Below are 26,102 nucleotides of genomic sequence, written 5' to 3' on the forward strand. Positions count from 1 at the left end.
AACACCTTACCAGCGACTGCGGTTCTGTAAACAGCATTTAAATAGTTTGTCACATGGACCTGTTCGATTGTCTCTTGGTGACTCCGATGCAACAAAAAATATTCCATTTGTACAACCTCATTTGTGGGAATACTGGCAAACATTGTTTGTTAGAAATGTTCGGTGATGACGGAGCTGCTACTTTCATGATTTATTATTTTTTGCGCAAAATTGCAATAAAAATATTGGGCACAACGGGAAAAAGACACGCGCTGGATTCCGACGACACTAGCTATCTGTTTACTGCGGCGAAGATATAACAATAAACATTTTTTTTCTTGCGGTGTCCAATATTTTCGTACTTGTGCACAAAGAAAGTTTACTATGTTTTATAATCTAGCCAAATTATAGATTTGCGATTCTTTTCGGCTTGTAAAATGCGCGCCGTACGATTTCGTTTGTTTAATTAAAAATCTCACTAGCCTGAGTATGCTGTCGGGAATGAAAAAGTGTCCAGGACACGAGATCAGCGGAAAACATTAGTGGTCGCTTTGGCTGAACACATAGCCCCAAATGTTGAAGTGTGAGTTTATAGTACTATTTTGGGTCTTACAAGAGTTATTTATTAAATTGGGAGACTCACTCATGGACAGATCAGAACCCGTATTCACAAAAGCTTCTCACGCTAGAAATTTTTATACGGGAATATTTTATCCAATCACAATGTGGGTCATATAATCATCGAAGTCGGATAACCAATAGAAAAACACAATTACCAAAAGGTTTTGCGATTTCAGCCCCAGAAATTTTTATTGGCTCTAGAGCCCGCGTCTTAGAGGCTTTTTTCCTCCTGGGTATATTACACCTACAGAACTCACGAACTCAAACAGGACAATTTAGCACGAAGTAATGCACACACTTTTCTTCCCACCGCCCTTGGTTTTTGTCATTCCTGCGCAATTTCAACACGAACTCGTAGATCAGAGCCATCATTATCTCTGAGACCAGATACTTCACGACACAAAGCAGTTATCTCGAGAAACAGCGCGTTCCAGTCCGCAGGTAAGTGGCCGCCATCAAAGCCGCGCACGTGAACGATCTGTGTACAATAGAATCAGCTCGATCAAGAAAGAAGTATTGCACAAGAGCTCACAACGTGAAACGCGCAAAGGCAACAATCAACACTGGTTGTCAACCGGGCATCAAAAATCACAGGGAGAGAGAAAAAAAAACACAAGTTAGTTCAGCATCGGAACAACAATAACAGGATACACATCTTGGATGAGGAAAGTGCATGCGGACAGGTGACTGACGTGGGCGTATGAGATACAACAACGTGCAGATGAGTACAGTACGTCGAGACACAAGAACGCGCTTCTATTTCAAGCGCTGGCTACAACCATTTCAATAAAGTATTGCCATAGAAAGCATGTCGATACTAGTGCGTTCGAAAGCTACGTTTTTATTGGAAGAACTGCGCTACAAGCTCTGTTTTGTTGTCCTTTGTGAGCGAGCTAATACAAAGAGGCAGTGCAAACGTAAAGCACTTGGCGGCTGTTTTCGTTCATGCCTAAATGCAGCGGCAACTGTCGCGTCGATCAAACGAGAAGCCCGAAAATGCGCCCACATAAAAATCCCTGTGCATAGGCACAAGTAGCACTGAAGTGTGAGTGACACTTGTAAAACACGCTGTCAGGCTGCATTTACAAGCCAGCTGAATCAACTCTTCGCGTTTTCTTGAGGTAAAGTAAAACACGTCTTTGTATTGCAAGAGGGTACTTTGTCAAGATCAGCGTATCATTTTTGTTTATGTCAATTTATAACAGAGCGTAAGTGACTAAGCTCAAATGTCTTTAATTATGGGCCTCACTCTGCTCGCTTGGTTGAGTACATCTTATTTCTGAAGAAGCTTATTAACTGTTATTGGAAGTGTTCCGTATAGGCTCAATTCGAACCACTGTGTTTCAAAGGACCCTCTGCTGCATGCAAAAATGTATAAGAAAGGGTCCCGCGTAAGCGTGTGCCAGCGAAAGATGTCAGTGTCTTCGGACGATTTCCGAATCACGGCATTATCAATTACCGGCCCCCCCAAAAAAGCGGATGTTTTCCTTGTCGGAGAAAACTCCCTTTAGGTATTTGACAAAATTTTTACAGTATTGGGCGCCTGAAAAATGCCTGTGCACATTCGGTACACTGTGACGGCGACACATTGAAGTACAATGAAGTGATGTCACGAACATCTGTGATTGCAATTAACTGGGTAACAAATTTGATTCAGATGTTTGACATATAAATGATGAAAATAGCGTGAGAAGTGATTTCATGTGCCACTTTAGAACTTGTTTCCGTTCATTATCAAGAAATATAGTATACGCATGGCGGGTAAATCGGAAACACCGTGAAAATTCATTCTCCTCTAAGGAAATGTGGCTGCTTTGTTTCTTCCAACAAATTTATGATGATTCAGTTAAACGCTATAGTTTATACCCCAGCGTATTGTAAGTTCTCCAGGAATTCATTGAGTTGTAAGCGAATGATAGACGTACCGCGCAAGCACAAAAAGTAAAACGTAAAAACAAAAGCAGATAAAAGGTACAGGATTGATTACTCGCAAGGAACGTCAAACCAACCTACTTGGAATTCTTCGTAAACTTCCCTTCATGAGCATCGTGCAGAATGGACGTGATGGGATGTCTTGAGGCCGCGCTTATGAAAAATTGTGATTGTAGAGACTAGCTTCAGCATTCCAGCTCTTAAAAGACGTTTTTGATAAATTTTCCCCCCAATCATCAGCTGCAGCGTGAAGATGGTGTAGCGATCAGTGTTGTAAGGGGCAGATGCAAATAAATAGAACACCGTGTGACTGTGTCCGCGAGCAAGCATTCACATGGCTGTGATAAACAGCTAATTAAGGATGAATAAAAATAACTAGGGTGCCAATTCGCTATACACACTCACTCCTGCTCCCAGCTTACATTTTCTTACAGAGATGCCGGCCCGTTATGTAGCGTAAGAAGTAGTAAAATGCGAAAAGAAACCTTCTATCGCCTTTGAATGTTCTTTGTAGCCATAAATTCTTCGTTTTCCGCGTCACGAACAACCATTGTGCAACCCGTTATTCGAATTTTCTTTCAAGAAAAAAAATATAAACCAGTCTTTTCCCTCCATACACAAATGTGTCTCGCCGCTGGAAACACACTGTGTGGCTTAGATAAAAGAAATAAATATAAGAAACGGAGTAAAGAAAGTGAATAGGTAAAAAGCGTCGTGGATAAGAAAAGTGCGCATGAGAGCAGAAGTCCTGCGTAACGGACTTCGTAAGGTGCCTGTCTTCTTACCTAACAAGAGATGTTCAACAGATGGAAAGAGATCGCTCTAACGGTAATGAATGCCCCCCCCCCCCAAAAAAAAAAAGTGTTCTTTCTTTGTTAATTAAACGAACAGTTCATGCACACTATACAGCCGGCATTCAGGAAGAACAATGCGTGTTTGTGTCAGTCGTAGACAAAAAGACGAAAATCCTTGCTAGATCCTCGTGATCCCTTCGAAAAAAATTTTTGTTAGAATCCAGTGTGTAATGTTTGATTTGCGAAAAAGGAATCTTCGAGGTTTTTGTCATACCTGTCGCTCTCAAATTCTGGGTCATACACTGCAGAGTTGCATGAAATAGCTGGAGCTACAGCGCGACTGCGGAACGCTAACGAGAGCGCAAAAAAAAAATGGAAGCTTAACTAACAACCTCACAAAGGGCGATTCGTTCGGTCTGACGACCACAGACACCCGACTGCGCCTTAACACCAGCGCATCGCACAACAGGCCGGTTCCTGTAGCTATATAGTGTTACGAGAAGAATATATTACGGTATGACCAGGAAGGGGTTTCCGTGTTGTCACTTATTCGTTGACCCTCGTCCCAGTAACAACAGCACAACCATTAAGTAGCCGCTTTCAGCTGACTTCGTAGAATGCACCGCTGGCCTCAGGCGACGAGAGTCTACCCGGCCCTGCTTCGATTCAGCGTCTATGACGGTAACTGAGGGTAAAACAAGTCTTTCTTTGGCACACACAACCGCATTCGTGACGACAGCACCGTACACGCGTTTCAGAGGGCGTGCCGCGCGCAAAGCTGCGCCGACACGACCGCCATGGCCAGGGTCAGGTGATCGAAGAGCGCTGCCCAGAAAAACGACTGATGCTTGCCCAAGGTCGGGGTCGACGCGGCGTTGCTGTACTTGGAGCTGCCGTAGCGGGGGAAGTCCACCTCGGACTCGACCAGCCCTTCGTCCATCCGGGCCCAGGAACCGTTGTTAGGCTTCGGGTCGAGGCCGAGCGCGTGGCACATGAAGTTGTAGTGGTCTACGTTGACCAGTGGTTTGATCACGTAGTCTCGCTTGATGCCTGTTGCAGTGAAAACGCGAAATACGTAACTGAGAAAGTGAAGATAGCCTTATCAGTATTGTGTGGTCTAGAGTAATATTATACGTATTGACAGGCTGATTAGGGCACAGTTTCAAAGAAAAACAATGCAAAATAAAAACAGCATACGATGGACTGCGAGTCAATGTGTCGGTTCTCGCTCTTGTATTTTGTCCAATTTTTGAGTTACCGCTCTTAGAAATTGCTATTTAGAACACGGTTTTAGCAATTTCGAAAATAGTCTGCTGAAGAGACATTTTCTGCGAGCAAAATAAAGGGACCTACAGGAATGGCTCACTGTGTACTACTCTGCTAAGCACAAAGGAACACACTTCTCAACACTGATAAAGCATGCATTCATTAGGTTCTCATTCAATAATCTTGGAAAGAATTGCTATTTTGGTAGAAACGCGAAGGGGTTGAGGCTATTTAATGGCCCCTGGGCTCGTCTTGATGCGCATACCGAATGATCAAGTCATACTGAAGACAGGCCGCTGAGCATTACCACGAGGTCTTTCCACGCAGTAGTTATTTCAGACATGACTTTCTAAATAACTGTCCGCATAAGAGAGATAGAAATCATGGCGGAGCACGGCCACTCTTTACCTCTTCGCTAGGTAAAGCAAAGCACAGCTGAAAACATTTAAAAACCTATATTACGAAACGCGCCAACAAATGGCCCATAGAAGCTCAATTTAGCACAATATGAACGGGACATTGAAACGCAAACACTTTCATGACAAGCAACAACGTGGCACAAAAAAAAGTGACAACACGACTTATAAGAAGCTAGCCCCAACTATGTAATCGTTAGAGTCTTTTTCACTTTTGTCCCATAACTTGAGTGAACGCCGTATTTCATGTCCTGAACAGCACCACTAAACCACTTTCGAATCTCATGAGATATTATGTGTCTCGGCAATAGGCAAGTCTTTGTCATCTTTTCTAGTATAGTATCACGTATGCTGCGTTTAGGCAGTGGGAAGGACATGATAACACGTGCTTTTAGACTTTCTCCATATAAATTCAAACAAATGTATTAGAGATAGTGAGCTCATCTCTTAAAGTTATCTGTGCTACACCTTAGAATGTAAGGCGACGTTTTGTTAAGCTCAAGGGCGTCCTTTCTTTCAATGAATTTCAATGGAAGCGAAATGCAATGAAAGACGACTCGTCTCTCTACATTGCGTTGCACGTTATAATGATACCAGGGTTTTAACGTCCCAAAATCAATATACGATGGTGTTCAACGCCGTAGTGGAGGGCTTCGGAAATTGCGATCAGTTGGTGTTCAGTGCAACTGACATAGGATGCGCGTTAAAAAAGCCGGAATGGTCCGATAGTCTTGAGGTGCCTAATGCAGCGTTCTTCAAAAACAGTCGGTGGTTTTAGCGCGTAAACGTCAGTGTTGAGCGTGGAGCACATTCGGGGGCCGGTCTTTCGTATGTTGTGGTCGTCGCTTGATGTGTAGCATATTGAGTGCGCACTCGGGCCACGAGTTCTTCTTGTTCTTCTCCTCTTGAGGGTCCCTTGTCATCATGAGAGAAACAATGCGCTTGGTGTATACATAGCTCAGGCAAAATCACTTATAAAAAAAGAGATCAAGCAAGCAATATGTAGAAAGAGAGAAAAAAGAAAAAAGTTGGGAAGAAATAGAGAAAAAAAAGGACAAAGGCTAGAAGAGAGCAGGATAGAAAACGAAAAAACAAACATAAGAAACAATGAGACAATCTTAGTGCGAAACTGCTTTGATTTTTTAGTCTTGATTCCAAAAACTGAAGATAAATTCCGCATTCTAGTATAGGCAGCATATGTCATTTGTATACTGCGACATTACTTTTTTTTACAGGCTGTAGCATCAGGAACACGCTCAGCGCGTCCACTTCCCTTCAGCAGGGGCTGTTCAGGGCCTTCGCACGGCTCTTCGATTTTTTTTTTTGTTTTCCGGGTTGGCCGCGAAAGACGATAACGTACCACGTGACTTTCTCTGCTCGTCGTGACGGGGCGCAATATCGGCAATATCGGTGCGCTGCTGTGCGCTGTCACGTGCTGTCACACCGTTGCGCCCGTTCGCAAGCGTATGTGGCGCCAGCCAAGCTCTTCTCGGCGCGAAAAAATTGGTGCAACGAACGTAGGCCTATGAAGACATGTACCAAACTTGTAATTTGGCTTGTGGTTTACCCGTGGTCAGTGGTGAAAAGTATAATCTTGCATCGACAACCGAAGCAATCTTGATAACAGAAAGTAACATTAGTGATACCTTTCCCGTGCCTTCTGGGATTTTTGTTGTCGAGCACCAGCAGCAGTAGCAGCAAGATTCCAGTTGAGTTGGACTTTCCGCCACATCGGGAAGACGGTAGAATGCACAAGACATGAACGAAGTTGACTAGGTAAGGGCAAATAAATTTTTAAATATCTTATTTTTTCTGATAAATTATAATTTATAACTTCCTGTTGAAGTCCTGAGGCTGAAGTTCAGGCCCCAAGCTCATGTGGGCGGCTGTATACTATTCAACCCTAAAAAACACGACATGAAAGAAAAAAGAGTGGCGAGTAAATGCACTTTTATTGCATATTGCAGACATGTTTTACGAGTCCAAGTCACGAGCACGCGCATGCGTATACCCACGTATCTGTAGTCACACGCCGTTAGTGTGACGTGCCTCTAAAGTGGTCTACCTAACATGCCCGAGGTTTTTGAAATACACGACTAAAGAAAATGAAAGGCGATAGATTTGTGAAGTCTTACGTGGCACAAGAGTTTGAACCGGGAGATCTAACAGTTTATCGGCGAGTTGCCACGATACTTCGGCAATGTTAAAAAGCTTCGTTATCTGTTTCATTACCGTCAGTCATTTTTGAAGGATTTACCTGCAGTTATCTTATCACGTTCAGTAAAGTGCTCAGAAACCAATAACGGAAACGGGCAAGTAACTACACATTTCGTGCATACGCGTTCCGTACTTCTGTAACGTGTTTTTTAAGGAGTTGTGATTCGGCTGATTCGATCCATACGTGCGCCACCTAAAGAAGGCACACGTTGACCACCTACGTCTGCAGCCTACGATGCGCCTTTCGTTGCTGCTCCGCCACGGTGGTCTAGTGGCTAAGGTACTCGGCTGCTGACCCGCAGGTCGCGGGATCAAATCCCGGCTGCGGCGGCTGCATTTCCGATGGTGGCGAAAATGCTGTAGGCCCGTGTGCTCAGATTTGAGTGCGCGTTAAAGAACCCCAAGTGGTCAAAATCTCCGGAGCCCTCCACATCTCTCACAATCATATGATAGTTTTAGGACGGTAAACCCCACATATCAATCAATCATCAAGCTTTCGTTACTTTTTTCTGGTAAAGCTAATTCATCTATAAAGAATCGAAGTCACGTTGTTAACACGGTGAAGTTGTCAGTTTTCGGGGTGTACGACTGCATGAACAACTTCTGTTTCTGTTTTTTTTTCGACTCTGCGTCAGTTTTAATGACGACATGAAAGACACAAATGAAAAAGAATTGAAAGCTGGACTATGTGGTGACAGTTCTGGAACCGATAAAGCAGCAAAACCATGACGTGGACCAGGAGAAAAGTTGAGAGACCACGGCGCCAATTCGCCATTGAACGTTGATTGAAAGCACATGACAGAAAATAATTGTTTCGCATGATATCAAGTTTACTCTTCTAGATAATAGAGTATCTTAACATTACCTTTCTTGGAGATTACGTGTGGATTTTTTAGGCGTTTTTTTTCATATTTAAGACAAAGCTGTTCTGCCCCCCCCCTCCAATTTTTTCACTGTTTTGCTTTAACAAGGTCACATGGGTGTTAGGGTGTCAATATTCAGCGCCGTGGTATGCCCCCCGCCCCTCTTTTTTGGTCCGCGTCATGGTTGCGACCAAATGTTCAAAACACGAGTGAGCCCGGAGTTAAGAGCTATAGACGGCACTGTGACAAGGAGCAACAATCTTGACTTCTGAGAGCGCCGTGCAAGTGATGCGAGTAGCCAACGCAGGCAGACATGGTCACCCGATTGCGGCCTTTATACCTTGTTCACCCCGTCTACCATGGTGGACAAGCGGTTAAGGTGCTCGGCTGCTCACTCGAAGGTCGCGGGTTCGATCCCCGCCGCGGCGGTCACATTTCGAAGGAGGAAAAATGGTGGAGGCTCGTATATTGTGCGATGTCAAGAGTACGTTAAAGAAACCAGTTAGTTAAAATCTCTGGAGCCGTTCCCTTTTCAGCGTTTCTCACAATAGAACCGTGGTTTTGGAACGTAAAACTCCAGGTAATATTATTTTACCTAGTTTACTTTATCTTGTAGACGCTGCCCTTCTATGTGCTCCAGCATGTCTTATCGGCTGCACGATACCGGTCACCGATTACGTTCTCAATTTACGAATACAATGCACCCGTTCGCGAATTAGCCGTCAAGCCACAGATCGTGACAGATAATCATCAACCAGCCTATTTAGGGTACACAGTAGTATTAAGGCTTCTCTAAGAAAAGTTCCATGTTGCCCGTGTTGCATCAACTGGCGCTATCTTGTGCGTTCAAGATTTTTGTACCCCGTTACTTCACGCAATTCACTTGATGGTGTTGAGCTTCTCTTGGCAACTATTGTGTTCCAGCATACAATCGGTGGTTATCTGCTACAGATCTTTTCCTAATATAATTTTGTTCGGAATGCCGGTTGAACAATTTGTATTGATAACGTGTTCTAAAGCACACGGCCATCGCCAATTTTCTCAACATCACGCCTGCGATCTTTCTTTTCTGTTCTTTTTTTTTTCGTAGCTGGTGTGAGGTACAGTGTAATGCACGGACTTTGCGTATTCAGGAAGTGGATTTCACAAACCTGGGCCCTGGGCGTAGAAGATGGTTCTCATTTCGGGAAGCTCAGGATCGTAGCCGTGGTAGCCGAAGAAGCGTTTCTTGTGGTTCACTTTTGTTTTGGTGTTGTCGCTTAGCTGGAACAGAGATTGAGAGAAAGGCGCTTGCTGCTGAAGATGTGGGATCTCGTATGCTGTGATCGAGCCACAGCAGCATTTTCTGCAAGCCTAATAAGTAAAGGGCTACGGTGTTCCTGTTATCTCCTCATGTTATCTCCTCATGTTACCTTAAACGTAACACGTGGCTCTGTTAGTTACAGTGAGTAGACATGGCCATTGAAATAAGTCCTTCGTTAAAATTTATTATCACTGAGTCATTTTGTGCAAGCAGGCTGCCCGAAAATTTTTCAGCTGGCCTGCTTTTAAGGAAAGTTTAGTTACTTTGGAAGTGGGCAATCGTTGGCGTCATGTCCCCAGGCTTCGTTGCAGTGACACCATGGGACATCACGTCAACAACTAATGAGCTTAAAACTAGCGCGTCTTCGGTAATGAAGCGCCCATGAGAAAGATAGGCGCCCACGAGATGGAAACTTTGGCCTGGCTGCCATAGGCAGGTTCTGCTCATTTAACCTATCCTTACATTATATTCCAATCGAGTTATGCTATACGAAAGCAATTGGGATTATTTGCAAGCAGTAACGGAACAACAAGGGTGCTTTCAGTGTTTCTCAGATATTTTGTACCGTACACATCTCACCGGCAAAATGAAGTACTTGGGCGTGGTCATAAGAAACAGAGGCAGCACTCGTGGACTGTGCTTGATGTGGTATCTCGCTGGAATCTCGTCCTTGGTGTAGACCTGCAGGCCTTCTACGCGAGCATCGATCAGGGCACGATGCAGCTGGTGGGGCGCGAACAAAAAAAAAAGAAAGGGAGAGACGAGGAAAGGAGTGAGTCAAAGTGAGCAAATAGAAGGTGTGCAACCTCAAGAGGCCAGAAGAGAGTAGCGACTGCTTCTGGGCCGATATCGACATTTTGCCAGTATATCCACCAATTGGAATCGTTAACCCTCGAAACAAAGTGAGGCAGCTGGCATACTGTGGGCTTAAAGCTCATTTTACTATATATGCTGGTAGAACTAGTCCGAGCAGCATGTGGCAGGTGATTTTATACACTCAGAGCAGTGCTCACAGAGATGTTTTTGTGTGTACATAGATATGATATGCAAATGTTTTTTTTTTTCTAGCCTCTTGTTGTCGTCTTCAGTCGAATTTCGTTTCGAACTAAAACGCACGACAACGTACAAATGCAATTCGACGTATGCCCAGATAGGGGAAGAAAACAAGCCAAACAACAATGCAAAAGAGGACGCCCTCTCTCAATATCTCACATCGAACTTTATGGGGAAAGAGCAATGATTCGTATAGAAGTCTGGTGCACCAAAAGCTGCCGGGATCAAAAGTTGAAAAAAATGACTTATTCTACCGACAGCCTCGAAATATTGCTTACCCGATCCCTATTTTTTCCCCAAAGCTTTTTGATACCAGAACCCCCCCCCCCCCAAAAAAAAAAACAAGATGAAGTGTATGAACCTATACTCGCGGAAAAGAAATTTCATAATTTTCTTACCTCTACCTGTTCAAGGATATAAGCAAAGTAAGCCGTAAAATGTTTTATCGCACTTTAACGTGCAATATACCAGTAGTCTGTCTGAAGAACTTTCGAAAAACAGCGTGAAGTGATGTGAGGATATTGGGTAATTTAAATACTAGGTACTTTACTTAGGTTTAGCTTTAAAAGCTGTAACAGATGCTATTTACGAACAGCGGTGTCTAATTTATACGTTAGAATTTTGTTTCTCTAAAAATACACTTCACTTTTCTGATCACCTAATTTGTACAACTTCTTTATGGGGCGACTTAATTCAGAATCTTGTTTATTGAACACGAATAGCTTGAATAACTGCAAAAAAATTTCCTTCAAATATTTTAATGGTTACATATAACAAATAATTCTGCGTTTCACACGCGTATTTCAAGAATAAACGAACAATATCGGGCCGCCTAGATACTGTGCATAAAGCGTAGGAAGCCACTCTTAATCAAGATTGCGCGCTTACCCTTCTCGATTGCGCGAAGTGCAAGGTGCTTTAGTAGTTCAACAAACCACTAGATGGACTAGCTGCAACAGCTATTTATGTTATTGTAGATTCAGAGCCTATGAGGATTGAAGTCCTCTTTTGTTTGATAAATTTTTCCATTAGGTTATATTTCGAGCTCCTTTCGCTCCTCACCCTTACGGTACGAACGAGTTGAAAGCCATCAAAACGGATGGTATAAGTGAGAAGGGGACATCGCGCGTGCACAACCGCACTAAGACATCGTGGCATAGGAAGTATCACTCTGATTGTAGCCATGAGGAATCTTTGGAACACGGTGTGTCGCTGGAGATAACGTGTTTTCTTCAAGGCCTTAAGGAAAACAAGATCGCCTGCCGAAACGCTGCCTTCAACGACACGCGGTGTTCCGAAAATTTCTGATCTCTTTAAGTTGCCATCATCATCTAATTCTTACCTGGTTATCTCATCGTCAATATAGAAATTTTCGCTTGGGACTATATTTTACGCGAACGCGTCTAACAATAGAACAAAGTACTTACCGGTCGGAACATGTCCTTCCTCGGAAGCACCATGGAATGGGACCCAAAATTGAGCATGTACTTAATGTACGGCGAGTACTTGTCCAGCATGATGTCGGTGGTGGACTCGGGTCCCGTGTTGGCAATACCATGATCCGAGACTACCATGAGAGTCACCTGCAAATACATTAAAATTACCGCTACTGCAGTAATTAGGCTTGGCCATAAATGACACCGTAAGCTTGTCTTGCATTGAAATAGTGAAATATCGGTAACATTGGCTGTTTACCATTTGCTAGTCTAGTTTATGAACATTAGTGCTTTTTTCTTTTTGTAGCCATGTTTGCGAACGCTGGCTACACAATAATGATGTATACACAGTATGACACAATAATGACGTATACGTTAGAGAAGGTATGAATTTGCTACGGCTAATAACACGCTTCGGTTAATGCATCACGCCGCACTACTATAGATAATGTACGTGATTCTTGTCCTGTGTTTTTGTTCTCCTGCTCCCTTTGCGAACAATTTCGATGCTGGTTCCTAATAACCTTGTACAGCGCAACTCGCACGCGGCAGGGCTTGCGAGGCAATGTTGTTTTTCGCTTCCTCGCTTCACCGCCAAAATCTCGATAGCTTACACCAACGGGGACAGGGTGACGAAAACCTGTCGAGACGTTCCAATGCAGCATGGCTTGTCGGCTTGTGTTGTGACGCTATAACATTAGAGCTTAATTTCTTATCATATGTTTATACAGATTCTTCATCGTTCAGCTACATTTTTTTAGATATTTTCATAGAATTGCCCCTTCAGTATAACAGAAACTGATGGCAATATCATATCGCAACATCTACATATATGCTGCCTCAATAGTGGTTGAAAATCGCGAAGCGGTATTAAAGCCAAAGAAAGATTTAATTTCATCGGAATTACGTACTCTGTAGCTATAATACCTGTTTGCCACACCTATATTTTAAAATGACCTACTCCCGAACAGGAAGGGGGCGCGCAGTCAGCCCCATACATTGACATAATGGGAAGTGGGGGTGCTGCCATGAACCTTCGTTCCCCCTACGTATACCTAGGATAACTGTATGGTTCTGGTGGGACGTCACTACAACTTTCTCTGTCAGTGTTGGACGAGCCACTGATAGATCTCGATCGGGAGAATGAGCATTTAGGTAGACTTTTGAAGTGAATTAATGTATATTTCGAACGTTTGCTGTGTCCGATCATTCGACCATTCGGGGGAGTGTCCTTACGTACAGAGAAAATTCGAAAGAGGCTTGTTATTGCCTCTAATTTTAAGGGCATCACCCCTTTAAGCGTTTTTAAGTAGCCTGTTACGGTAAGGTCACAATTCATACTTTGAAGAGAAGGCGGACGCATATTGCGCAATACGAGTTATATATAATTGGTAAGCATGCTGACCTTTTGTGTGAGGTTTAAGGCTTCTAACTGGTCAATGAGATAATTCAAATGGTGGTCGAATTCCACCAACGCTTTGTGCCTCTCCTTGCTCTCTGGACCGCGGTGACGACCTGTAAATACAAGGAAATGTCAGTTTTAGAAATATGTTTAGAAATATCAGCAGGAACAGCTCAGCCAGCAGATGAAACATTGGTTGATGCATATGTTAAGCCTATTCGCAGAAAATTTATCGAAACGGTCGAAGATTTTGTCACACTACGAATCACTACTTTGTCGCAACGCTAGAAATTTGCTTCGCGAGCCCACTCATTTATTTAATGCCAGCTGACGTTATCTAATCAGAACGAGGTTGTTCTTGTTATAAATATTTGGGAGTTACACGTGGGGCTGAGAGAGAGAGAGAGAGAGAGATTGACTTTATTTACATATCCTGAGGAGGTTGAGAAAGGGCCATTCCGACCCTTAATTCAACCTGGAGGCTCCTCCCAGGATGGCGCTGGCAGCCGAAGGCTTGTAGCGATGTCCCGGGCCCTCTGGACCGCCTGTAGTTGCAGCTTGTATTGATTGCTCTTAAGGGCTTCCTGCCAAGCCTCTTGGGTATTCAGTTGTGCTGCGCTATGGGTAGGGCACAGCCAGAGCATGTGTTCGAAATTGCAATAGGGATGGTTGCAAAGGGAGCATGTGGGTGGTGTGTCGGGGTCGACTCTGTGTAAGGTGGATGGTGTTATGTACGTACGTGTTTGCAATCTTCTGAGAGCTAGAGCTTCGGTGCTTTGTTAAGTTTTGGGTGCGGTGCTTGGAAGGCTCATCTTTGTCCCCGGTAATGTGAAGTGATCTCGGGGTATGTGAGTGCTTTGTCCTGGCTGCAGAGATTCTCGTACCGCTCACTCATCGAGGGGTCGTTGTCCGCGGCGCGGCATGTGAGCTCACGCGCCAGGCGGTTGACCTCTCCGTTGGGATTGCAGTGGTCGAGTCCCGGTAACTGTCCCATGTGGGCTGGGAGCCAGGATACGTAGATTTGAGCTTTCTCTTCCTTAACAAGGGTTTCTTTGCTCTCGTACTCTCTTAGTGCGTTGACGGTGAGTTTTCCAGTGCTTCTAGCTACTAGGCCAGCCGCGAACGTTCGTGCCGCCGTCTTAGAGTCAGTGTATACTGTGGAGTAGGCTTGGCAGCTTTGCAAGGCTAGCGCGATCGCCATTTCCTCTGCTTCGTGGACACGGCTTGTTTGGACGGTTGCCGCGTTTATGGGGTTTCCGTCTATATCAACGACCGCTATGGCAAATGCCTCCCTGCCATAGTAGCGGGCGGCATCTACGAATAGCGCGTGCGTGTTGTGTTTTTTTGCCTTGTTTATGAGCGCCCTCGCTCTGTCTTTCCTTCGCCCTTTGTTGAACGTAGGGTGAACGTTGCGGGGGATTGGCTCAACCCTAATGTGTTTCCTCACGTCATTACCAAGTTCAGTTCTTTTCTCTGGTTGGAAAATTGGGCAAATGCCTGCGCCTCGTAGGATGAGATGGCCTGCCTGTGTCAACGACAGGCGTGTGATCTGTGCCACTCTCTGAGCCTCAAAAATTTCTTCGGCTGTGTTGTGCAGACCAAGTTGCTCGAGTTTCTCGTTGCTCGTGCTATTGGGCAAGCCGAGTGCCATTTTCAGTCCCTTGCGGAGCATAGAGTCGACCTTTTTGATTTCAGCCTTCGTAAGTTTCAGAAACGGGAACGCGTATGCTACGTGACTTACGAGAAAGGCGTGATACGCCTTCATGATGTTGTCTTCTAGGAGGCCTGCTCTCTTGTTGGCGATTCTAGCAATGCCTCTTGAAAAATTGTTCGTGCTTTTTTCAAGGCGCTTGAGTGCTTCTTTGTTGTGGCCCTCCTTGGCGCTTAACGTTAGCCCTAATACTTTGACCGTATATACTTGCGGTATCGTTTGGTTGTTCTCAGCTTTGAGCACTACTTGCTGCTCCTTTTCGCCCGAATTTCGTCGAGGGTGAAAGAGCGTTAGAGTAGATTTAGTGAGGGACAGTGCGAGTCCAGTTCGCTTAAGAAATTCTTCAGTTGTAGTCAGTGCTTGTTGAAGAATTCCTTCCAAGGCACCATATGAGTGGCCACATGGGACCCATATGGTAATATCATCCGCGTATATGGCATGGTGCAAGGATGGGGTTTGAGCGAGCTTCTCCGACAACCTGTGCATCGCCACATTAAAGATCAATGGCGAGAGCACTGACCCTTGTGGGGTGCCGATATTTCCGAGTCGTTCGGGTTTGCCGCATTGCTCTCCTATGCGTATGGTGGCGGTTCGGTTCGCCAGAAAGCCTTTATAGTAGTTGTAGAATTTCTCGCCTATAGGTTCATCTGCGATATTTCACCCAGTATGTGTTCATGTTTTACGGTGTCAAAGGCCTTGGCGAGGTCCAGGGCTAATATGGCTTTGGGCGTGTGAAGGAGGCCGTAACATATGTGCTCTCTTAACATCAACATGGCGTCCTGTGTGGACAGTGCTCTGCGGAAGCCAATAATGTTGTGTCGAAAGAGCCCATTGCTCTCAATGTGGTCTGTGATACGGTTGAGTATCGCATGCTCGGCTACTTTTCCAACGCAAGATGTGAGTGATATGGGCCCTAAGTTATCGATGCTCAGCGATTTTCCAGGTTTCGGGATGAGCGAAACCTTGGCACTACGCCATTCTTTGGGCACGGTACCCGTTTCCTATGCCTCATTTATCTTCTTAGTAATGATTACAATTGCTTTATCGTCTAGATTCCGTAGCAGTTGATTGTCGATTCCATCTGGCCCTGGCGCCGATCTGCCATTGAGTTGTTGTAGAGCGTACCGTATTTCAGCTTCGCTGAATGGTTCGTCTAGCTTTTCTTGCGGTCGACCTCCATATGAGAAATTTTTGTTTTCCCAGGCTACTGATTTGCTTTCCAGTGGGAGATATTTTTAACCAAGCGTTTTGAGGAGAGCTTCGGATCCACCACTATCCTGGGCGTGCTTGTGCACCAATCGTTCAATTTGCAGCTGGGTGCCGCCTCTGGTGGGTTTGTCGCTGTCCGCCATAAGGTGTTTGAGCAGCCCCCATTTGCTTCCCTTCCTCATTTTGCCATCTGCTTCGTCACATGTGTTGTTCCACTGCAGGGCGCAGAGTGTTTTGGCGTGAGATTCGATTTCGCGGCCAAGGTCCGCGATTTTTGTGCGTAAGTGTCTGTTGAGCTTGTTTTTACGCCACGCTTCTTTTAGGTCATGCTTTTTCTGCAGCAAACTGGCCAGGTGAGAGTCCATTACCTGGATGGATTCATCAGTCTCGACTTCTTTGGTGGCCTCATTCGCTGCCATTTTTAATTAATTTAAGAGGGCTTCATATGATAGTTCTGTATTGCCCTTCTGCTCCCGTATTTTACTGAACTGGTCCCAGTCTGTGATTTTGAATTTTCTTGGCGCTTTCGCCTCGTTCTCAACGGTAATTTCCAGGATGCAGTGGACGCTATCTAGGTCTTCGTCGAGGTTATCCCAGGTAGCTCTGACGTTCTTGGTGAAGCTTAAGTCCGGCATTGTGTCCCGCTGTACCGAATTACCTCTTCTTAATTGAAGGGAGGGCAAGGTTGTTTATCAGCTGCAGGTCCAGCGCATTCGCGCTTTCTGCTAACTTGGTGCCTTTGCCTTCGCTTTTTAAGTATCTCCATTCGGTACTCCTGGCGTTAAAATCACCCGCTACTATGAGCGGATTGTCACCCGCCATTTTTACCACCGAGGTAAGCAGTCCGTTGAAATCTCTTTTTTTATCTGATGGAGGACTGTAAACATTGAGCACAAAGATGCTTCCTTTAACAGCCCTGTGTGGTAAGATTTCCACCAGGACCGTTTCCAGGCCTTTTTTGTGTACGGGGGCGTCCCTTTCGGTGAACATTAAGTCCTTTCGGATGAAGGTAACCACTCCTCGCTTCTTGTTCTGCTCGGGGTGCAGGGTCGGCCTGGCTACCCTGTACCCCTGTATGCCAATGCTTCTAGCAGTTTTGTTTTCTTTACATTCCTGTAGCAATATTATATGCGGCTTTTTTTTACAGGCTAGCAATAGTTGTGTTAGTGCTGCTTTGCGTTTCTGAAGTGAGTTACAGTTCCATTGCCAGATCTTAATCTCGTTACGGTCAGCAGCCATTTTGGCTTGGTAGCTTGTGTGTGTCGCGGCTCGTTATTTCCGCGAGATTGCGTGCTTTGACTGGTCGGACTTTAGCTCTAGAAGTTATGCTCGGCACGCTTGCCGTAACCACTGGTTTGTCCGTGCTTAGCTTCTGAGGAGCACCTGCCATAGGTGGGTTGGCTGCCATCTTCTCCAGGCTCACGAACCTCTGGTCAGCTTTGTCAGTGTAAGCCTTAAAAGTTTCCATAAACTTGGCAAGCGTGTTCGCCAACGTATCAATTTTGTCGTTGAGCTTAGTTGTCGCAGACTCGATATTTGTCAGTGGGGCTTCTTTTTCTATCTCCTCCGTTGTGTCACTGTCGCTGTCTACAGCTTTGCGTTTGTGTGTGTTGTGGATCGTTTGTTGTGAGCGTGTTGTCGGTGGTGCCTGTGAGCTCGACAGATTAATTCCGTGGCAGCTCTCTATTCTAGCTATTGAGGCCCGGAGCTCTTCAAGCTCCTTCTTGAGGGCCCTGTTTTCTTGTTCAAGCGCTACAATACGAGAATCGGCAGCATGCTCTGGCTGTGCCTTACCTTTGGGCTGGCTACTTGTGCTTCGTGATTCACCTGCAACCCTGGTGGCCCAGGAGCCATTGTTCGGCTGCTGCTGCTGCGTGGCTGTTGGTCTCGTTCTCGATCGGGATCTTGAGCACTCTCGAGATGACAGGTGGTTGTCGGATCTCGACAAGGTCGAGGGGCGCCCTCCGGAACGAGAACGGCCTCTGGATCGAAAACGCCTTCTGGATCGGGAACGCCCTCTGGATCGAGATCTCCCCCTGGATGGAGAACGGTGATGGACGCTCGAGGCGTTCTCCCGTCCCGGCACCTGATTGTGGCAGGGTTCTTTAAACGTGACAGATGTTGCTGTGTCTTGACGTTGTCGTGCTTGCCACTCTTGCTTTTTGCGTCTTCTTCTCCTTCTCACTATGTATGGAATGTGGAAGCGTCTTTTGCATTCGCGATCTCCGGTGGGGTGATTTCCATCGCAAAGCCTGCATTTCGGCTCGCAGTGATGCACGCCGTCTTCTTGTAGCGTTTCACCGCAGTTGTGACATTTCTTGCTCGTTGCGTTTGTGTGCCGGCAAACATCGGCGCGATGGCCGACTCCTCCGCACGTTCTGCAAACGTCGACTTGTCGCTTGTAGAGTGAGCAGGGAACCATGGCGGTTCCACATATCACTGTGCTCGGAACGCGCAACCCTTCAAAGAGGATTGCGACTACTTTGGTCTTTTTAATGCGTCTTGCCTCGATGGCAGTGGGATTTCGGTCGTGCACAATCAGGCGTTTGAGCGTTGCGTCGTCAAGGGAGAGGTCAACGTTCTTGATGACGCCCTTGCATGTATTATCGGGCGCGGCCACGTATGCGGCAACTTCGAACGAGCCTTGGTTTGTGTGAAGTTTCTGCACGTTCACGTATGATGTACCATTATTTTGGTACGGAGTATATATAACAATGATGTTTTGCATATTGTTGGGGCAGATCGTGTCCTCCCGAGCTTGTTCGTCGGTGATCTGGGCGGCCATGATGACGGCTCTCGCCAGCAGAACGAGGTCGACTCGGGCTACGTCCAATCCACCTCTGGGTCTCATAATTGCCCTGATCTGGTCCTTGGGTAGGCGGGGTAGCCTGGAAGCGGATACCACACGGTGTAGTGCTGATTGACTTTTTTAAAGCCCCTGGGGTGCTTCGGCTGGTGGCTGTGCTCGACCGTCCCAGCGGCCAGCTCCTCGTTCGGCGGAGTCGTCTGTCTTCGGCTTCCCATGGCGGTGGCCCATCCTGGTCCGTCGAAGATCTCCGCGCTTACTTCCATTCCCTCCACGGTTATGGTTGAAGGCATTTTCAGTGCCTGGTTGTCGGCTGCGACGTACGGAGGTTGATCCAGTAGCTGCCGCGTCTGGCTGAGCCCTTAGCTACGTGTAACGGCCGTACTCCTCGCCAACCCTAGGTGTGGTTAGGGTTAGCGGGGACGCTCGCCGCGTCGCAACTTTAAAGTCCAAAAATATGTCTAAGAGTTCACTCACCGCCAAAAATGGCGTCTCCACTGAAACCGCAGAGCTTGCTTGTTCGAATAAGCACAAAGTCAAGTGATCTTGGAGCAAAGAAACGACCGAAAACATTTAGAAAAGCAGGAGCCGACGTTTTCACGTCCGCGCTCCTCGACGCTACCTGGCGATCCTCCCACGTGAGGCTGAAGTACCGTTACAGGAACCGAGACTTCTAAGTACCACTGAAGTCTTGGTTGTTGTCGGGACAACTGATCTCCTGCTCAAATGTATAGAAATTAAGCTGAGAAAAGCGTTTATAACAAAGCTCCCGAATACAATTGAAAGAACTTCACCTCTTTTGAAGAGTCAAAATACATAAAAAATATTACCTCGCGTTTACAAATTCCTCACATTGCACATAAAGCAAATATCACTTCTATAAACCACGTGACGTGTCATGGCAAGACTCGTGCACACACACACACACACACACACACACACACACACACACACACACACACACGCACGCACGCACACGCACGCACGCACACACACGCACACACACGCACACACACGCACACACACACACGCACACACACACGCACACACACACACACACACACACACACACACACACACACACACACACACCGAAAGAAGAGAGCATAGCTTGAACTGCAGAACACGTTTCCAACCTGCTACTCTTGGCCAGGGTGAGGTGAAACGAGAAATATAGAAATAAAAAGCTGTAAAAGTTGCAGATGCAGGTGAATATGTTATCGTACAATAAGTTTGTGGCGCTCGTGGTCGTTTTGCTAGCTCAGCCTATACCGAATTTGGTATTACTTAAAGTGAATAGACGACGACGACGATAAATGGCACGTCGAAACATGATAATCATGCCATGCATGTTATGTAAAAAATGACTACATGCTACGATCATAGCACACTCGCAGCCGTTTCACTAGTTCCGCATATAACCAATTTGGTGTCACGTGACGTGAATCCATGACGAAGATATATGACACGTTCAAACATGATATTCGTTATATAGAAGTCATGTACCGTATAATTTACCTCCGCCTCGTGACGCTGTTCGGATTTTAAGTTGCCATATCAACCTTCCTCATTCGTGCACCGCATATCATCGATTCCCACTGTACGTTGAGATCTGCCAGTTTTGAAGAAATGACATCACAATCACGTCTTTTTCTCACGCCCGCCCAACCTTACTTGCTGCTGTGGAACCTGAAATGGGGCATGTCGTAAACTTGCTTCGAACGCTTCACCGAGAAATCGCGCAGTTTTCCGTCACGAGATCACCAAGACCACCGTGTTGTGGCCGCTGTAACACACTGAAGTTAGGGAAACCCATGATTTTTATCATTTTTGTTGTTTGTCTCGCACACATTTCACAAACGTTGACTCAGCGGTGTCCACCTTAACCCTGGCTACACCTCTTACCCCCGTATTCACAAACGCTCCTTGACTCGACTTTCACCCTTCACTTGACAGAGTTGCGCACTGCACCACTGCTCGGCTGGAAATGACGCTGCGCAACTCAAGAACAGCAGCAAATTATCACTGATATGCAGTGACTTTCCCTGTCTATAGACGGTGCTCCCATCGGCTTTCTCAAGTGAAGGTGCAGCGTTGAGTGAAGGAGCGTTCTAGAATAAGGGGGTTAAACTCGTCTCATGCGTGCATTCAGACGTCTAAATGCTACCAAGAAAAAGGGCATCGTTATAATTAACTGGAGCTGAGAAATTAACACCGAACATTATGGAAAGTCCCACGTAAAACGTTTTTATACAGAAGTGCATGTTGTCACGATGTTCTCGCAATTTATTCGTGTGTGCCGGACTTCTCAGTTCCATGTCCCACCCGAATATTTTGGACGTTTCTAGAAGTTGTGTCATTGGTTGGATTCTCATAGTGTGTAAATATGACTCTTGTACCTTTTAACGGAACATGATAGTAGATAGCCAGCGAAATTTAAAGGGAATTCTTTGCAGCACACTAATTCACGCAGTGCATTTGATATCAGTTATTTTACTCCATTTTTTAGAACTAATTGACACAGCATGAGCTCTAATGAACACTGCTCAGCCAGAACATTAACGATTCATGAAATTAGCGAGAAACGAAAGGCTGCGTCACGCTGCTTGAAGTTATTGAATGATTGGAAGTGTTTAGATTGGCATGGCCGAATTAAATACTTCCTAGTGGGATCAGTTATTACAAGTTGTCGGGCAAATTCATTCGTTATTTCGGTCCTGTTATTATTCACACGTAATATCGCAGTAAAATCATAGTATATATAATTTTGCTGTCACTATTTTCTGATAGCGGCTACCCATTTTCCTGATTATTAGCAAAAAAGCAAGAAATAAAAGCATTTATCTTATTTGCTTAACATTAACATGCTCAGGTTGGCCTACCTGTAGTACTGACGTCTATGCAATAGTCACATGCCCCTTTCGCAACGAAAACTTTTTTGGTATTTTCATATTTACACATTCCTAGCGCACGTGGTGCTAAAGAACATTGAACACATTTGAGCGCTGAGCCACAAGTGGTAGCGTATTAAAGCTTGCGCCGTAGTAGAGGGCTGTGGAACTATTTGGACCAACAAGTTTTGTTTGAGCTAAATAGAAGTACGCGTGCGTATTTTCACACTAACTCAATTGCACTTTTTCGTACATGAAAAAACGCCTTTTCTGCGTGTACATAGGATTTACGCTTACCGAAGTATGCGACTGCGCCGTATTGAAGCATGGCCAAGCTGAGCTCGTCGGTGTCGAATACCTCGAGCACCTCGTCCAGCTTGTTCCGGAAGTCGTGGTCCAGGGAGCGCCAGCCCGGAACGGGACGCTGGGGCATGCAGATGGCCGGCCGCGTCCTGTTCAAGGCCACCTCGCAGCCTGGCCACCTGTGGTGCCAGTGAATGGGGCAATATTATTCTATGAAAAAAAAATAAAAGGACTTCATTTGACTCTTCTACTGCACATGTGAAAGTCCCATGTGTAGCACTCCCATTATGGAGAGGCGCGTTGACTCTCTAAAGAAGGGCTTTCAAACACGTGGACCACGGACATTTTGAGCCCCGCCATGGTGGTCTAGTGGCTAAGGTACTCGGCTGCTCAACCGCAGGTCGCGGGATCGAATCTCGGCTGCGGCTGCTGCTTTTTGGATGGAGGCAAAAAAGCTGTATGCCCGTGTGCTCAGATTTGGGTGCACGCTAAAGAACCCCAGGTGGTCGGAATTTCTGGAGCTCTCCACTACGGTGTCTCTCATAATCGTATGGTGGTTTTGATACGTTAAGCCCCGCATACAAATCATCAGCGGACACTTCGATAGCAGCCCACCGAGCACATGATGGTCTTCATTCCATTTTTTTTCAGGAAGTTTACTGGTGAGTTAAACAGACGTGATTGGTCTCAATCATCTTTTCTTGAGGCACCTCATGTCCTGACCGTGCTGTAAAGCACAACTGTGGAACAAAAACTGTGTATTTCAGGATCGGCGTCCAGATTTCAGTAATCCTGGATATCAGTATGTACATGTTTCTTGCATCTAATTCCCTTCATTATTGATTGTTATGATACATTTCATTTAAAAATGCTTTGTTTCCAATGGCAACGTTAGTTGAAATTTCGGAGTTCCGCTGCGAACTTTGTTTTTCTTCTGGCCCTCGCCGGTCTTAATTTTGACCAACTAGCTGAGGGGAGTTTAAGACTCCTGCTCAAAAGTGAGCTCTACACACGTTGCTATTGCATGTATAAAAGGTGAGGCCAAAGAACCCTAATAAAAGTCCTTGGAAGTGTTTAGCGGATACCACGCTTCTCAAAAGAATGACAAAAAATAGCATAGCGAATGACCGCCTACTACACAAATAAACTCATTAATATTGACCTAGCAAGTGCGCTTGCAGTAGTTACCCAATGAGTGTTTTGAAAAGGCTCTGAAAGGCCGCTCTTGTAGCTTTCGCTGTGACTATGCTGCGCCTTCCGGGCAGGCCTGGCGTTTTTTAAAGACGATAGTCTTTCTTGGGGACCTTCGAGGCAAAAATTTTAATCTGTGTGTCTGTCTGTACGTTTGTCTGTTTATCTACCCTTAACGGCACTCTAAACGACATCAAAGTGGCCAAACAATACTCCAAACGGCCGACCCCATCCGCAGTGCCCGCCAATATTGCTCAAAGTTCAGCTTCATACTTGTGCGATGGTCAAATATAAAGCAATTATGGCGCATATATGAGGCACCATAACAACACGTCAATAATATGTATGTGTATTTTTTTACTAGGCAATTCAGACAACTTGTCATGTGTTTGGTGTGAAAACAAAAAGTATGGCCATCACAAAAAAAAAGGAAATAAGAATTCACGGTGAACTTATGGAATCGAATGCAACGGAAAGTCAGACCTTATCACCTCTTTCTCAATCTACGTGGCGTATAAATACATAGTGAATTGGACAGCAGGACCGGGATCAACAAAGACCACCTTTATGAATGTGTATCAGGAAACAAACCAACAAAAAAACCCTGACCAAGTTCTCATATATAGACACATTTCTGACTATGTTGAAGTACCTGCAATAAAGACCTGAATATAAGCCCAATACGCACAAGCTTGTCTTTCCAACATTTTTGTTTACAAGAAACTGGTGCTTGTTTATGGTTCGAGAACGCGAAAATTTCCTGCCACAAATGTCTTAATCATTTCTCGCAAGGTGGATACATGTGTCCTTGTTTCCTACACAAATGCGATGTATCAAAGTTTATACTACTTTGTCAGTGTTCGAGTGTGCATCACAGATGACTGTGATCCACTTGATAATTAGAACATTGCTGCAGCGTTCGCCAATAACGAAGTGATTTGACGTGAGAAGTTTAGTGAAGTCTTCTATCATAGCGAATGAACGAACGGACAAATGAATGAATGAATGAATGAATGAATGAATTAAATAATGAATGAATGAATGAATGAAACACACGTACCAGTAGACAGCAGATCTCAGCCTACGTCTTTCGGCAAGCAGCCAGATGGGCTCGGCGGCCTCCCACCAATGGGACCATGGCATCGAGCTACCTGCCATCTGCACGCCCAAGAACAAGTCCCGCTTGTCCGTGTCATACATGGCATCTGCCACTATTCCATGGGACTCGGGATACAGGCCTGTAAAATACGGCGACGGGAGAAAATGCGAAAAAATAAAATCAGTGTTCAACTCAACAATCCACAACGTGTAATCTTCTAGTATTTAACGTTGCTTAGGATAAATTATATGCTCGGCTCTTTTACGAAGCACGGGTCTTATGTCTTAATTGATCGTCTGTAGGACACTGTCAATGGGGACGCAGTTATTAAACACTTGCGCTTTGATTCGTTCAGTCTTCATTCTTCACTTCTTTCATTAATGCGGTGTCCACAAAAAGCACCAACAGTAATTCAACTGTTGTAGTTCATAAAATAAAGCATTGTTTAGCATTAAAATACTCCTGCATAAAAGTCAGGTTATCACTGCCAGTCGTTAAAGTAATGGTAGCTACGATTAAAAGCAAAGAAGCATTCATCAGCAGGCATTTTGTTGTCTGGCATGTTCTTTATTTATACCTGTTTACCTGCACGTGTAGATCCCACACTCAAGGCAAAAGCAAGTCTTATAGTACGCTTTATTCAAGTGGCATTTCCACCCCGGTCTTTTGCCCCCTGGCATTTGCACCCCGGTATTTGCTACACGGTAGGCTGACTGCACATGAGATGCGTTCTTAGGATTATTTATTTTTAGGTTCGACTCCCGTAAAACTGAAACAAGAAATGTTAACAGATGGATTGCCACGCATTGCGGGTATCAAAGCGGTCAGTGAGTAGCATGCCAGAATTGTTTTTATCCAAGCATTACTAACTAACTAACCAATTGTGATTACGTTACGTATTTGTGTAAAGTGAGTAGTTGTACGCGTACCGTTATTTTACCAGGCACACACAGCACAATGGTGTGTAAAAATTGGCCCCGTATCTGCATGTTTCGCTGCAAATGTCGTCGAAAGATGATAGTCTTGCGTGTGTAGAAAGTGGACGACACGTTTATTTGATGTTCTGCGCGAGAAAATTGGAGATTGTATTCTGGAAGCGCTGCGTCATAGAGTCTCGATCCGTACAGCGAAGGCAAGCGAGCGCATCGAGGCATGTTAGGCACGAGCGCCATCTGGATGTTATCTTCGAAAACAAAGGAAGGCGTGAGCGCCCGCGGAGAAAGATGCCTGCCTGTCTCGGAAGGGATAAGGAGTAGAACGCAAAGCGATGGGCAGGTGCCACCACTGTGTTGTCTTAGCAAAGCGTTGGAAGCACTTGCCTTTTTGTGCATCGCGTAGCACTGTCACCGTAGCGTGATAAATGTTATGGTCCTTAGAATTATTTGTTTGTGCCTTCTCTAACACTGACGTGTTGTTATGGTGCCTCAGACATGCGCAATAATTGCTTTTTTAATTGACAATCGCACAAGTATGAACGCTAAAACTTGAGAAATATTAGTGAGCGCTGCAGATGGGGTTGGCCGTATGAGGTATCGTTTGGTGCCTTTAGGCGAATCGTTACCATGGATTTACAGACAAATGTGAAGACAGACAGACAGACAGACAGACAG

The 26,102-nt window shown here is 45.3% G+C and overlaps 1 protein-coding gene across 1 annotated transcript in view; it reads right to left on the minus strand.

Moving 5' to 3' along the window:
* Positions 1–3,743: 3,743 nt before the first annotated feature.
* The window catches only part of LOC119171445 (glycerophosphocholine choline phosphodiesterase ENPP6), an 84,759-nt gene continuing 62,400 nt past the window's right edge, over positions 3,744–26,102 (minus strand). Inside the window, exons 2-8 of the mRNA XM_037422262.2 lie at positions 24,454–24,631; positions 22,197–22,381; positions 13,286–13,395; positions 11,872–12,027; positions 9,971–10,114; positions 9,240–9,351; positions 3,744–4,376 (exon numbers count right to left, since the gene is read on the minus strand). Of these exons, the coding sequence (XP_037278159.2) occupies positions 4,081–4,376; positions 9,240–9,351; positions 9,971–10,114; positions 11,872–12,027; positions 13,286–13,395; positions 22,197–22,381; positions 24,454–24,631 (1,181 nt within the window). The 3' untranslated portion in view covers positions 3,744–4,080. The remainder of the gene's footprint in view (positions 4,377–9,239; positions 9,352–9,970; positions 10,115–11,871; positions 12,028–13,285; positions 13,396–22,196; positions 22,382–24,453; positions 24,632–26,102) is intronic.

Source organism: Rhipicephalus microplus, unplaced genomic scaffold (genome assembly GCF_043290135.1).
Source record: "Rhipicephalus microplus isolate Deutch F79 unplaced genomic scaffold, USDA_Rmic scaffold_32, whole genome shotgun sequence".
NCBI classification, from domain to species: Eukaryota; Metazoa; Arthropoda; class Arachnida; order Ixodida; family Ixodidae; genus Rhipicephalus; species Rhipicephalus microplus.